This window comes from Megalopta genalis, chromosome 8 (genome assembly GCF_051020955.1).
Source record: "Megalopta genalis isolate 19385.01 chromosome 8, iyMegGena1_principal, whole genome shotgun sequence".
NCBI lineage: Eukaryota > Metazoa > Arthropoda > Insecta > Hymenoptera > Halictidae > Megalopta > Megalopta genalis.
Window position 1 is genome coordinate 10,679,456 of NC_135020.1, and position 14,950 is coordinate 10,694,405.

The window sequence follows — 14,950 nt, forward strand, 5'->3', positions numbered from 1 at the left end:
GCCTCGCGTCAGCCGTGCTCGATTCTTATTGGCCGCTGTTTTTCGTTAATAACTCGTAAACGGTGCCTCGGAGAACATTTTTGTAAAGGAAGAAGCTGCTTCAAATGATCCGAGGAACCCGTCATTTCCGTATTGCGAGACATTTTTGGGACACCCTGTAGATCCTCGCTCATACATCATAGAGAGAAGGAGAAAGGAATGCACCGCGAAAAGAACCAACAACGATCGTTTATTATCCAGCGACCGAGTACAATATTTGCATGCGGAAGCCGCTCGCAAGCAGCTTTTGCGTCGCCGGCGAGCGCGCGGGTCGTAGGTGAGAAAGTTCGGGCCGAGTTCAGGCCGCGAGTTCAGTCCCCGGGAGCGGGAATGAGGAGAGAAAAAACCGGCCTAACGGGAGCGAAAGTATGATTAACCCGGCGGAACCTGCGCGCCGCGGAGGTCGCGTTTTTCTCTGACCGCTTCGGCAGCGGGCGGCGCTCGCTCGTAACAAGAATCGGAAGTAGAAACTACAGGAAACAATTATAAATATAATACCCGTCGGCATCGATCGAGAACGCGCGGCGCCGCGTGAAAGCTGATTTTCTGTGGCGTTCGTTCAGCAAAAGTCGTCCGCGGGAGTCGTGGAAAACTGGATGATCCTCGAAACGGCAGCGTCTCGAAGATTCGTAGCACCTTTGAAGCTCTTCAGCATCGCAAGCTCGCCTCTTCGGCATCATTTCCTACCCTTTCTTCGTCTTGCTGCCGAAGTTCACGTCGTCCAGGTTGTTCTTGTACGGTTGCTGGCCGCTCTGCGCCGGATAGCTTCCGGTGTACTGGTAGCCGTAACCTTGGGGCGTCTGCACCGTCACGAAGTTCTGGCCCTGATAAGACTGCTCGGCCTCGTAGCTCTGCTGCTTCTCGTTCTGGGAGCCCTCGTAATCCTGGGACGCCGCCTGAGAAGACGACGAGCCGTCGTTATAGTTATCGTACTCGCCCGAGTCCGACTGATCCTTCGTCGGCTTCTCGACCGCGGTGTAAACCCCGGCGACCGGCGGCGGATAATTGATGCTCTTCAAGTGGGTCGTCGGCGCCTGTGCGATCTGACTAGCGGCATTCGCCAGGTTCAGCTTGCCGACGATGTTTGGATTCACGACGTACGCCAGCCCGGTCTTCGCGATCACGTTGGGCACGGAGACGTACCGATCCCTGCTCTGATCCTTGATCTGACCCCTTTCGGCGTTCTTGTTGCCGTCGTTCCCCGAATACTGTGCGGCCGATTGCAGGTTCTGAGCCAGCACCTTCGCCCAGGTCTGGCTCATCAGCTCTTCAAGCTGTTGCGCCTTGACGTAGGGCGCTGGCAGAGGGTAGTCCGGGCCCACGGGCTGGCCCGCGACGCTGACCACCCTGTAGGTGGTCTTGGGCGCCGGGAGAGGGATGCTTTTGATGTGGATGTCGGTCACTTGTTCCAGCTGGTTCTGCGGGCTGCTGGATTTGTAGGTGCTCGGCTGGCTGTCCAGGTCCTTCGAGCTGCCCGAGATGTAATTTCCTCCGTCGATGTACTGGCTGTTCGACGAGTCTTGCTCCTCGTTGCTCTTGTACCTTTTCTCGCCGGACGGCTTCTTCTTCGCGATCTTCTCGCTTTCTTGGTCGGTATAAGGATCGCCGGGGTAGTCCGCGCCGGCCGGTGGCAGCGGGGGCGGTCCGTACATCGGCTGGGAGTAGTAGTTCGGGTAATAGTAGGGCGGCTGGTAGTAGTAATTAGGGTAGGGCGTCGAGTACGGCATCGCCGTGTAAGAAGGCGGCATCGGATATGGCGTGGAGTACGTGTTGTAGCCGCTGTACGCTGGATACGAGCTTGTACTCGGGTAAGAGTACGGAAGAGAGCCGTAATAAGAGTAGCCGGACGCGGTGGACGCCTTTGGGTAGGGGTTGTAGCTGGGGTAGTAAGGATCGCGAGGGTAGTTCGCGGTGTAGCTCGAAGTGTAGGAGTCTTTAGCGTCCAGTTTCGGCGCGTACAACTCCGGTGACAATTGCGCGATATTTCCGTCCCTGTCGACGCCTCGCTTGATCAGCTTAGGGTTGTAAGGGTACACGGGGAATATCGGGAGAAACGGCTCGTCGTTCGGGTCGTTGCTCTTCCCGTCACCTTGGACCAGGCTCGTCGAGAGTAGTAGAATCAGCGCCTGCGGTATGGTAATTGGAATTATAATGGTGTGGTGAGAGAAGACGCGGGGAGACGGTTAGGATAATGACCGATGACCTTTGGTTGATGCTTAAATGCATGATTTTTTGTTTTCGATTGGTATTTATTGGACTTTGTGATAAAAATTAGGGTATATTGAGGGACAAATGAAGAGAAAAATTGTATCTTTGGGAGAATAGTTTTAGTTGAGAGACACTTAAATGCGCGACTTTTTGAATTCGATTGCTATTTATCGGAATTTGATAAAAAATTAGGGTATATTGAGGGACAAATGAAGAGAAAAATTGTATCTTTAGCAGAATAGTTTTAGTTGACACTTAAATGCACGATTTATGGTTTTCGATTGATTGAGGGGAAAGTGAAGAGATAAATTCTATCTTTGGGAGAATAGTTTTTTTATTACAGTGGTAATATATTGTATATATGGTGGTCCACAAAAGTATTCGTACAGATTTTAAAACATAATAATTTTTTTAAAATTAGTCTAAATTACTTGAATTTTTCTTTCGGATGATAGAGGGACTAATATACTAGACAGTGATCAAAATGTCTTCTTTTTTTAAATTTTGCTATTATTTGGAATGACAGAAAAAAAGTAAAAGACGAATTAAAGATAACAAATATCGCAGTTTTGTCACGATTTTGATAAAAAAAGACTGTAAGAAGTTTGCAGTTTTTTAAATCTTTCAAGGCCTGTAGCTCGACTCTCGGTTAACTCTACGAGAGGCATTTTTAAAATTTTCGTTACAAGATCAGATAAAAAAGTTAAAAAACGATAGTTCTCTATTTTTTTTTCTTTTGTCATTCGAACTACTAATAGCAAAATTTAAAAAAAAGAACATTTTGGTCATTACCTAATACACTAGTCCCTCTATCATCTAAAAAAAATTCAAATCACATAGTCCAGTCTTAAAAAAGTTATTACGTTTTAAAAGTTGTACGAACATTTTTGTGCGCGACTGTACATATGTCGCCAAACGGCATTTAAGGGCGAACCCTTCGCACTCGAAGAAATTAACGAACAAATTAACGCAAAATTTAACATAGTTTCTCCGTATTATATAGTTTTATTAATATACTTTCTCCATTTTATACAACCCAATGCACTTTGAACAGAGAAAATTGAACTTAGTGACTCGTGCAACAGTTACCCTTCCGACACAATTTTCCAAATATAAACAGTTCTCGATGTGGCGCCTCGGAAATGCAATGTCGCCAGTCGAGTGCAAAGGGTCAAGCGATCACTTTCACAACAACAAAAAGAGAAAGGAAACACGCTAAAAAAGCGACGCGAACACCCGCGAACGGCTCCATTCGATATCAAACCTATCCAAGCCAACTTTATCGCCGGCCGCGGGCTTATCAGACTTCTACAAAATATATATATATACATATACATATATATACCAACCAGCATCGCCATATCAATCAGCCGTCACTCAGGTTCGCCTTTAAAATACGTGGCACGGATCAACGAGAGCCCCCGTTTCGCCTCGCTGTCTCATTCGCAACGGAACACCCTCCTGTCCACCGTTCACCGTTGATCGAGCAGATCGAACCGACACGCCGGCGCGACGTCTAATGATGTATCAGCCGACATTGAATTTCTCCTTTATACCCGGCCGGCTGAAAAATCGCGGAAACTAGTTTAACATTTCTCCGGTCTTATATGTAGATAACCGGCCGAGGGCCGGCCGGGTGCACCGGTTCAGTGAAACCGTCCGCCGTAAAACGCCTAGATTGCCGGTGGCCGGTGGTGGTCGGTCGCTCGCGTGCGTCCTCACCGCGGGACAAAACTGGTCCAAGGTGCCGGCGGGTGGGATATCTAGATCCAGCCCGGTGGTCACGTGCCGATCGGATGTCACGAAAGGGAAACAGAGATAAATCCCGCTCCTCCTCGGGTCCCGAAACGTGAAAGCTCTCTTCGGAAGAACGCGAAGCGCACGCTCGGCCGCGACAGCGCGAGGCAATTATCTCTCGACGAGACGCTCGTGGCAACGAAAAAACGGCCGGGCTCGGCGGCGGCACGCGATCATGGAAAAGACAATCGGAACGGTCGCGCGTTTTTTGCCGGCCCGGAAAAAGCGGCACCGATCCGTTCGTAGTATCCGACCAGTCACGGAAGCGAAGAGCGCCGACCGACCGACCGGCCATTCCCGCGGGGCGCCCCGAAGCGGACGCGCGCGCGCGCGCGCGCTCGATTCGTCTCCGTTTCGCTCGCCGATCCGATCCGCCGGGACTTTCACTCGCGCCCGTCCGTCGTCCGCGGCGAATCTCTCTCTGGCCCCGGCTGCCACGCCTTCGATAACCGCGCGATCGATACGCTTCGAACGGATAAATATAATAGAAGACGAAATCGAGGAGCGAGCCGCATTCTCGCGCGAGCCGTCGTCGCGGATCGCGCGCGGACCCGCGGAGCTGGAAGGACGCGGGACGCGCGTCCCCCTCGAGAAAGTGCCTCCCCATTCGACCCCCTCTCTCTCTCTCCCTCTCTCTCTCTCTCTCTCTCTCTCTCTCTCTCTCTCTCTCTCTCTCTCTCTCTCTGTCTCTCTCTCCCACGCGTTGCGAGAGAGCAACGGCTTTTTTATCGGGAATCTGAAATCGCTTTAATATCCCGCGCTGTGTTTCCATTCGCCGGGAATTAGCATGCGGGATTACAGTGCAGAGTTATCTCGCGATCGGGGACACAGCGCCGCGCGACCGCTCCCTGCGACAATGAACATCGCTGATTGCCATAATGACGGATCTAGGCGGCGGAGGCGGCGCCGTAACACCGATCGACGGCAATTAAAAATTTCACGCGGTTGGTGCGGTGTCTGGGTGTCGCGAGAGAGATTCGCGACTGTATGTAGATCGAAATATTTAAAATGACGGTGTCCGTCAATTTTTAGTATTTATATTTCTTATTTCAGTTTTTTTTTCATCTAGTTCTTCAATTTTTTTGGTATTTGAAGCATTGGAGGTCTTTTTGTTTACCCCTTGGGCACGTTTGACGACTGAGACTCCGCATGCACTTGTTTCGCCTAAGTTTAATTATAGTTCGAAATATTTCAGACGACGGAGTCCGCCGATTTTTAGTATTTCAATTTTTTAGTTCAGTTTTTTTTTTAATCCTGTTCTTCAATTTTTTGGCATTTGAAGCATTGGAGGTCTTTCTGTTAACCCTTTGAGCACGTTTGACGACTGAGACTCGGCATGCACTTGTATCGTCTCAGGTAATTTAAAAAAATTTTAATTATGGTACTTTCGGGAAACGAGGGGTCCCCGAGGCACTTTGTTCGAAAAAAATGAAATTAGAAAGTTTAATTTTGTGATATCGATCGCTTTTTCAATATCCTTATGTTTTGCGAATTCTAATAAAATTTCGAAAATATAACAGATTAATTATATTAATAACTGGATTACAGATCTTAATAACTGGAAATACAGATTAATTATATTAATAATATATTAATAACAACGAATCATTCGGTCACCTATACATGGATGAAGCGGCAATCAAAGTGCTAGGTGTTCTAAATTAATGAAAAGATTGAAATATAGGCTGTCCCAAAAATGTCTCGCAATCTGCAAAGAGAGAATCCTGAGGTTATTTGAAATAACTTTGTCCTTTACGAAAATGTTCTCCGAGGCATCGTTAACGAGTTATTAACGAAAAACAGTGACCAATGAGAGGCGAGCTCGACTGTCGCGCGCGGCGGCGCACGAGCGGTCGAGGCGCGGCCGCCTCGCGCCAGCCGATCTCGCCTCTCATTGGTCGCCGTTTTCCTTCGATAACTCGCGAACGAAGCCGCGGATCGCATTTGCGCAAAGGAAAAAGTTACTTCGAATGACCTCGAGGACCCTTTATTTCCCGGAGGAACCATAATTTTGGAAGCCATAATTTTGGAACCATAATTTTTGTGTAATGTATGTACTTTAATCATATTTTTACTTGTAGAACGCACTCCCTTAATCATATCTTTACTTATAAAATACTCTTCCGAAATGTATGTAAGTGCATGTAAGTGTAATACTCTTTCCAAAAGATGCGCGACACCCTGTATAACACGTTGACCCCGAAAAACGATCTTCCGATTCGATCTGATTCGTCTGAACGTCCAGTAACGTCGTATCGATCGTACGTACAGCGAAAGAAACGTTTCTCTCCTCCCCCTCCCCACCCTCCTCGGTACTTCCGAGGCGACCCAAAGACGGGAGTCCGCGTGTAGACGAGGTGTCGTTAATTTCTTGACACGTCGTACGTATCCGATCCGTGGATCTCGATCATGGTCGCTCGGTAGAACGGCTCCGTGGAACGTGGAAAGAGTAAGAGCGGACAGTTTTCCCTGTTTTCGCTCGAGGCACGTCTGCCAGGACGGGCGTGAGAGTGAAGCGCAAGTATGTCGCCCGACCGCAGAGAACCAGTCGGGAAATAGTGAAACGTGGCTTTTCTATGACGAAGACGATGCACCGGTTCCGCGGGCTGCCGAACGCCGCGCGGTCGTTCACGAGTCACGGCGAACCTGTGTGGCAAAACACGGACGCGCGAGCGCGAGCGCACACAAGCGTGCACACACGCAGGCACACATACACAGACAGTCGCACATATACACAGACGGCCGCACATATACGTATACACAGACGGCCGCCTCTCCTCCTCGGGTGCTATTGTACCATCGACAAACGACCCGCTCGCTCTGTTGGCGAACACGCGTGTTTACTCGTGCATGCGCACGTGCGATTGAAAAGTGGGTCAGACCGGTACGAGAACGGCACACGGAATACTGCAGCCGGCTCATCTGTGCGCTTTCTTCGCGTGTGGGTGTCGTCCGATACCCTTTCCTTCCTGATACAGGTATCAGACGCGTCCCCGGCCGGCGTCGTGCCGTAACGATTTTCGAAGATTTCTCCGGAAAGTATGTATGTATGTATGTATGTATGTATGTATGTATGTATGTATGTATGTATGTATTGATGTATGTATGTATGTATGTACCTTGATTCGTTACGCGTCCCCCGCGAGAACAGGTATTCGCACTTTTCCCCCGCCACCCCCCGCCCCCCGCGATAATGAAGATTCTCTCGTGCATCCGCGAGAATAAATCCCTTATCTCGGCCGGTGGACTTAATCCAGGTTCGTAACGAACCCGAGAACTAACTAACTGTCCCATGACTTTAATTACATATTTCGATGCTTTCGTACGATACGGATCTTTCGCGTCGCGTCGCGGCGCACAGTGAAAGCATCTGAAAATAATACAGTAAATCGTCCGCGCGACGAATTGATCGTGCCCGTCCCGTTTTCCTTTATTTGGGAAATAAACAAGCTAAGCGGTTTTATTTATTGCTTCTTCTTTACCGCTTCTCGCAAATGCAGTAATTTCTCCCTAATTCGCGCTCGGAATGCGCACAAAAATGGACGATTTGGGGAAAGGAGATGCGATTATTCGAGCCTTGCAACTGGTTTTTATAATTGTTGAGAATCGGTGTGGAATTTCAATAAATAGGTTGAATACAAATATTAATCTAGCTAATAGTTTCTTATTTCTTCTCGTTTATTTATTTATTTTTATTTCTTCTTCACTGCTTCTCGCAAATGCAGTAATTTCTCTCTAATTCGCGCTCGGATCGTGCACGAAAATGGACGATTTGGGGAAAGGAGATGCGATTATTCGAGCCTCGTAACTCGTTTTTATAATTGTTGAGAATCGGTGTAGAATTTCAACAAATAGTTTGAATACAACAATTAATCTAGCAAATAGTTTTTTATTTACCATACTGATACGACTCAGTTCGCGGCACGTTTTCATAGTTGTCCCGTTATAAAGTTCCGGTTTCCTTTATTTGGGAAATAAACAAGCCACGCGGTTATCCGAGAGAGAACAAGCCGCGATTCACGGGACACAGTTTATATCGAACGGGCCGATCATTTATCGTCGCGGCAGTAAGTCGCGCGAAAAATATCTCCTCCCTGTCGACTACGAAGCAAGAAAGTCTGCTCTTGAATCGATGATATTTTATCCTAATCTCTCTCTCTCTTGGAACGTTGCGCGTCGATTCCGCGGCGTTAAGTCTTCGTTGTTTCCGAAGCGATTTGCGTGCAGGAATTTCTCCGTAATTCGCGCTCGGATCGCGCGCAAAAATGGACAAGTTGGGAAAGGGTTGTGTCGAGAAGAGATTGTTCGAAAGAGGATAATCTCTGGAAGAGATCGTTCGAACCTCGCGTCTCGTTTTTATAGTCGTTGACAATCGGTAACTATAAAAGCGAGCCGCGAGGCTCGTACAATCGCGTCTCCTCTTCCCAAATTGTCCATTTTTGTGCGCGATCCGAGCGCGGATTAGGGAGAAATTACTGTACTTGCCGTTCTAATCGCAGGATCCCGGATTTAGCGATCCCAGGTGCGATCGCGTTCGTTGTTTTCAAATTGTCTGGTCACCGTTGAGAATCCGGGCGCAGATGGCAATTGTTTTACATCGTTTCCTAAAAATGATGAGCTCGCGCTTATTCAGATTTTTAGTAAAAAGAAACAGAATTGAATAAATTCCCGGTAAAAGTATCTTCGTGTCTCAACTATAGCATAAACTTTTACAATTTACTTTAAAATATCCGTCAAGGAGTAAACGTTCCCTTAGAATTTCTATCAATTAAATGCAAAATAACTGTTAAAAAATTGAACTTCTATAGCAGAATTAAAGCGTAAATGTAAAAGTTAATTTTAAACAGAGAAACAAATAATTCCGAACTTAAAAGGTTTACCAAATAACTTGCGTTTATTAAAGTTCGCGGCTAAATTCAAGCTCTGATCGAGAAATGGAAAGATTTGGAACGAAAAGTGACGCGTTCCGTAAACCCGGTGTTAAAACAATCCTGACCCAGTTACGGGGCTTCGGCGTTAGTGGATAATACGAATTTCCCCGCCGGTTGCCCGAATCTTTTCGGTCCCGGCGGCCGATGCGAAGTTTTAAATATTTGCGTCACCGGGAAAGCTCGACGAGTAAACGGCGCCTCGGAGCTCCGCCGGGTCCACACAGTGGCCCCGGAGGGGGTCTTCGGTTACTCGAAAACTTCGATACTCGTCCTCTGCTCGGAGAGTTCTAGATCAACACGGACCCGGAGTGCCCGGCCCGTGCCCGACTACCTTCTCGCGAAGACAGTAAAATTACAGGAGTTTCGGAACTAATTTAACCCCGGAACTTTTAATCCCGCCCCGTCGAGCCCGCCGCCCCCGGCCGCCATTAACAAAGAAAGGAATGCAACAAATTACGCCACTAAGAAGGCCCATAATTCAAAGGAGCCGTTTGCCAGAGCGAATGAAACGCGCGCAATTAGCTGCCGGTGTAAACGTGCCGACGCGGCGGCGCACGGTGCTCCGAGACGGTCGAAAACGGCAGAAAACCTGGGGAAGCTCTGTTTCGGAGAAAATCTCGAGCGAAAAGTGCGTCTGTAACTGCTTTTGGTCACGAAGAATAATAACTAAATTAAATAAGTAAAGAATAAATAATAAATTTGACTCGTGAATTGAATATAAAATAAATTGAAAATAAAACGTAATTAAAGTTATAAATTTAATTGTCGCGGCTCGCTTTTATAGTTACCGATTGTCAACGACTGTAAACAGGGGACGCGAGGCTCGAACGATCTCTTCCAGAGATTATCCTCTTTCGAACAATCTCTTCTCGACACAACCCCTTCCCAACTTGTCCATTTTTGCGCGCGATCCGAGCGCGAATTACGGAGAAATTCCTGTACGCAAATCGCTTCGGAAACAACGAAGACTTAACGCCGCGGAATCGACGCGCAACGTTTCAAGAGAGAGAGAGAGAGATTAGGATAAAATATCATCGATTCAAGAGCAGACTTTCTTGCTTCGTAGTCGACAGGGAGGAGATATTTTTCGCGCGACTTACTGCCGCGACGATAATTGATCGGCCCGCTCGATATAAACTGTGTCCCGTGAATCGCGGCTTGTTCTCTCTCGGATAACCGCGTGGCTTGTTTATTTCCTAAATAAAGGAAACCGGAACTTTATAACGGGGCAACTATGAAAACGTGCCGCGAACTGAGTCGTACCAGTATGGTAAATAAAAAACTATTTGCTAGATTAATTTTTGTATGCAACCTATTTGTTGAAATTCCACACCGATTCTCAACAATTATAAAAACGAGTTGCGAGGCTCGAATAATCGCATCTCCCTTTCCCAAAATCGTCCATTTTCGTGCGCGACCCGAGCGCGAATTAGGGAGAAATTACTGCATTTGAGAGAGAAGCAGGGAAGAAGGAATAAAAATAAATAAATAAATGAGAAGAAATAAGAAACTATTTGCTATATATATATAGATTAATTTTTGTATTCAATCTATTTATTGAAATTCCACACCGATCCTCAACGATTATAAAAACGAGTTGCAAGGCTCGAATAATCGCATCTCCTTTCCCAAAATCGTCCATTTTCGTGCGCTATCCGCGCGCGAATTACGGAGAAATTACTGCACTTACGAGAAACTATCAATTCACGTCATCTGACAAACCCTGCTCCGGCAACATCGTAACAATATACCGGTAGCGAACAGGATACCGTTAATGTCGTAGGAATAAGGGCAGCGACGAAAAGAGAGAAAAAAAGGAACGGTTCCCTTATGAATCATGTGAAACCGGTCCGCGGACGAGCAGCCGCGAAGCGGCGCGACGTATACTTTCCCAAAAAGAACAAAAACTTTCGAAAGGAATCCGCCCGTTTCGCCGACGCTGGCCTTGGGGTAAAAGTGATCCTCTTTTTACGGGCCGGGACCGCTTCTTGCGGCCCCGTCGTTATTATTACACGTGGCTACCGTTCCCGTTTACTTTTACCCAGCGCCAATAACTTTCACGACGCCGAGGCCGGCGTTCCAGCAAAACGAATCGAGTGAAAAAAGAAAAGAAAAAGAAAGAAAAAAAAGAACAGCGTGCACCACCGTCGACAGAGCTTCGGTCCACGCGTGTTCGCGGACCATGATCGCGTTCTTCCGAACCACGCTGTGCTAATAAAATCGTTGTCCTAAAACTGGTCCGTTCGTTCGACGGCCAATAAAAAAAATACAAATCGAACGTACTTTTTTCCACAGCGACGCGCGGCTCGATCGAAAGGAACAACGATTTATTCGCGTTTCTGTTTCACTTTATACATATCTTTAACCACGATCCCGTCGATCCTAGATAATTAACGGCGCGAACGCAGGCGAGTGAAAGCGCGCTGATATGCGCGCGCGCGCGCGCGACAACGACGGTCATAGATAGAGGTGTGCGTCGATGATCGAGGAGCGTTTGACGGGTGATCATCACCAGCGAGAATTACAAAAAGAAGAATCACTTTATTACAGTATAAAAAAAACAATATAAAGCTATGTTGTGACACACATCACAATGTCGATGCTAACGGGAGCATATGCAACGGAACTGCGAAGCGAGTGTAACAGAAAATATAAATATGAAACGATGTTCTTAAATACGTAATAATTAGGCTAGTAACATCATTGTAACCTAGAGTACACTGTCCATCGGGCTCTGGAGAGACCGTTCGCAGCTAAATCGATCCTCGCTAAATCGGTCCGCTCGAGAGCGCGTCCGACGCGCTCGTATGGTATTCCCGGTGTCCGGATCGTCGTACCTTTGAGGAGTCGCGGAGCAAGCAAACGATGTCTCTCGCGTACGTCGTCCAGAATTCAATATTTCCCGCTAGGACTCGAGTACGAGATTGTGTCGTATTTGTTGCCGGAAGAGCTCGGCCCGTCGTAGCTCTTCGCGGCCGAGTACCCGACGTATCTCGGGATCAGGCTCGAGTAGGATCCTTGGGACTCGCCGGACGAGGAGCTGTACGACGTGCTCGGGGCTGAATAGCCGGCGGAATAGCCGGCGGACGAGCCTGAGTAACTGGAACTAGGACTGGGGTAACTGGAACCGGAACCGGAATAACTGGAAATAGGATTGGAGTAACTGGACGCGGACCCGGAGTAGGTTACCGTGGGCCCGGAATAGCCGCCGCTAGACCCGCCAGTGGCGTAGGTGACGGTCTGGCTCGGGTAGCTCGAGGCGCCGCTGTAAGGGCTCGAGTAACTAGAGCTGGGAGCAGAGTAGGTGACGCTGGGGCTGGAGTAGCTAGAGCTGCCTCCGGACGAGTAAGAAGACGAGCCGGACGACGACGGCAGGGAATAACTGGCTCCGTCGGAGCTGCCGGCCAGGCTCAAATGGCCTCCTGAAGACCCCGAAGACGTCGGCAGCGAGTAGCTAGCCGAAGCGCCGTGGGATCCTGATGATACTGGGATGGTGTAACCGCCGCTGGACGCGCCGCTGGACCCGGAGGAACCTTTGCCGAGCGAGCTCGAGTCTACTACCAAGCCTCCGCTGACGGCATGCGACGATCCGGGAGAGTACGACTGCAAAGACAGCCCCGAGGAGCCTCCCAGGGAGGAGGACAGAGACGCCGGCAGGCTGTAGGACGACCCGTGGGAACCCAGCATCGACTGGAGACTGATTCCGCCGGAGGATCCGCCTCCGCTGTAAGACGACAGTCCTTGAACTCCCGTCGCGTAGGCTGGTGTCGAATAACCGGAACCACCCGCGCCTGCAGCCGCTGCTCCGAAGGTGACCGGTCCGTTCTTCGATGCCGGGGTGAATATCGCGATGCCCCCGCCTCCGCCGCCGCCGGAGGAATAGCTGGGAGCGGAATACGATGCCTGGCCGTGCTGTCCGCCCAAGGACAAGCCCTGGAGGCCGTGGCCGAGGCCGGAGCTCAGGCTAAGTCCTCCGGACGATCCCAAGGAGTATCCGTGTCCCAGGGAGCCTCCAAGTCCTTGCAAGCTCTGAATACCTGCCGACTGACCCAAGGAATATCCTCCGAAGGACCCTCCGCCGGAATATCCGGAGCTGATGAGCGGCGAGCTGTAGGACGATCCTCCTCCTCCTCCGCCGCCGCCGCCGCCGCTGGACGAGTAGCCGCCGGAATAGTCGTTGACACCTCGTTTACCCTTCAGCTGCACTCGGAATTGCCGTTTCTCGCCGCGAGTTTCTCTGCAGGTGACCGCCGAAACGGCGAGGACCATCAGTCCCAGGAATATCTGCAACAAACGATCCGGCGTTAGGCGAACGTATATAGAGCACGGCGGTTTGCCAGTTACGGAAAATATTGTTGGCCGGTCGGGAGGACAGAGAGTCCCGTTGGAAATAGTCGAAAGTCGATCTTTAAGATAAGACACTTACCGATGACCGCATGTTGGCTCGGTGCGTGGCTATGGCCGCTCGCTATTTCTCGTGGTCAAGCGACAACCGTGTGTGCAAGCGAAATTGTGGTTTCTGATGCCATTGCTACCCAGAAGAGACCTTTTATATACAGATCCCCTCTCACACGGCGAAAGAAAGGTCTAGGTGAAGGTGAGTCTCCCCGCACTGGTACATAGCTCACCACCACCTTCGCGGTGGAGCGCGCGCGCGCGCGCACGCGAGCGCGCGGACCGCCGCTCGTTGCTTAATGGCCATCGAAAGATGAGAAGCTCGCAAACGAGAGTGTTCCCCGTTGGGTAAAAGTGACCAGATCGATATTTATCGCATATTGTAGTTTCGGTACCTGCGAACGAGTTTCCTTTCGGGGAAGTACCGGACTGGTCGACGCTCTCTTCCGAAAGCACGGAGGCGTCCGAAGTCGTGTACTTCTTAGAGAGACGACGCCGATGGACCCGGACACGGGTGGCTAATTCGCAGCCGGCACGATCGTTCGCGAAACGCTTCGCTCGAAGCTTGAATCGCGATGTCGAGCCGACGAGCTTCGTTTCGTTGGAACGAAACGGGTTCAACGACGGCGGTCGCATTATCCGAAGCAGTTGCCATCCAGGAAGCGCACAATTAGCAGAGGTTAAGTCTCGCTGGAACTTCTAGAACGTCGGAGGCTGTCGCGTTCCGCGTCGTGTGTTCTGAAAAGCGTGCTCGTTTCCATGAAGCGTGCATCGATGTTTTTTTAATCGGGCGATTATATTATTAGAGCCGCGTCTCTCTCTCTCTCTCTTTCTCTCGGAGTGTCGGGCTGCCAAAGAAAGCGCGCTCCTGTATCGCGAAACACGCAATGGTCCTCGTTAATTCGTTCTGAAATGCCACCGCATCCACCTTGACTCTATGGCGATTAAAATCCTCTTCTTCCTGGATTATAATTGGCTCACGCTTGCCAGAGGCGGCGTTGCCACGTGGCTCGCCAAATCCTCCGGTAAAAGGTACGCTGTTCGAGGAACGCCATTTAGTTTCTTTCCCGGAAATCGAATCTCGGCCGACCTATTGCCGTCGACGATTTCGACGATGTTCTCGAAACTCGAACGATTTTGCTTCGATGATCGCATTCGAAGCGTGGTTGCCAGTGTGAAGGGATGTGAATCGATCGGAAACGAGAAATTAACGATGATCAAGGTATGATTCGTTCGTAACAGATCGTATCCAGTATTTAATTAGAGGATTTCGTTTTAATCCCAAATCTGGTGAAGTCACGTAGGAAAAGATCGTTGCGCGGGGATATGAAGTTAATTTTGTTGAACGAATGGAATTATTTACTTTTTTGGTAGAACAAGATGTCTTGAATCAATCTTTTCCGGATATGGGACAAATAGAAAGATTTTAACGCATCTGTTGGATTAGCAAGAAAGTAATTTCGGTTTGCACCAATAGGTAGCGTTATGTTTGCATTGTCGTTCTTTCGTTAAGGTTATAATTTTGTCGTCTTTAGCTTTGGTAGTTGACACGTTTAGATTACTATAGAAACAAATTTCGT

General features: G+C 49.1%; 2 protein-coding genes across 2 annotated transcripts; both read right to left on the reverse strand.

The window, feature by feature from the left end:
* Positions 1-212: 212 nt before the first annotated feature.
* On the reverse strand, positions 213-3,838 carry LOC117227805 (uncharacterized). The gene is made up of 2 exons (XM_033483330.2): positions 3,597-3,838; positions 213-2,165 (listed from the first exon to the last, which is right to left on the reverse strand). The coding sequence occupies exons 1-2, from the start codon at positions 3,606-3,608 to the stop codon at positions 723-725; spliced, it is 1,455 nt and encodes a 484-aa protein (XP_033339221.2). The 5' UTR covers positions 3,609-3,838; the 3' UTR covers positions 213-722.
* A 7,658-nt stretch (positions 3,839-11,496) lies between these two features.
* On the reverse strand, positions 11,497-13,491 carry LOC117227804 (uncharacterized). Its single transcript, XM_033483328.2, has 2 exons — positions 13,402-13,491; positions 11,497-13,259 (listed from the first exon to the last, which is right to left on the reverse strand). Exons 1-2 carry the CDS (start codon positions 13,411-13,413, stop codon positions 11,868-11,870), a joined length of 1,404 nt encoding a protein of 467 aa, XP_033339219.1. The 5' UTR covers positions 13,414-13,491; the 3' UTR covers positions 11,497-11,867.
* Positions 13,492-14,950: the final 1,459 nt, after the last annotated feature.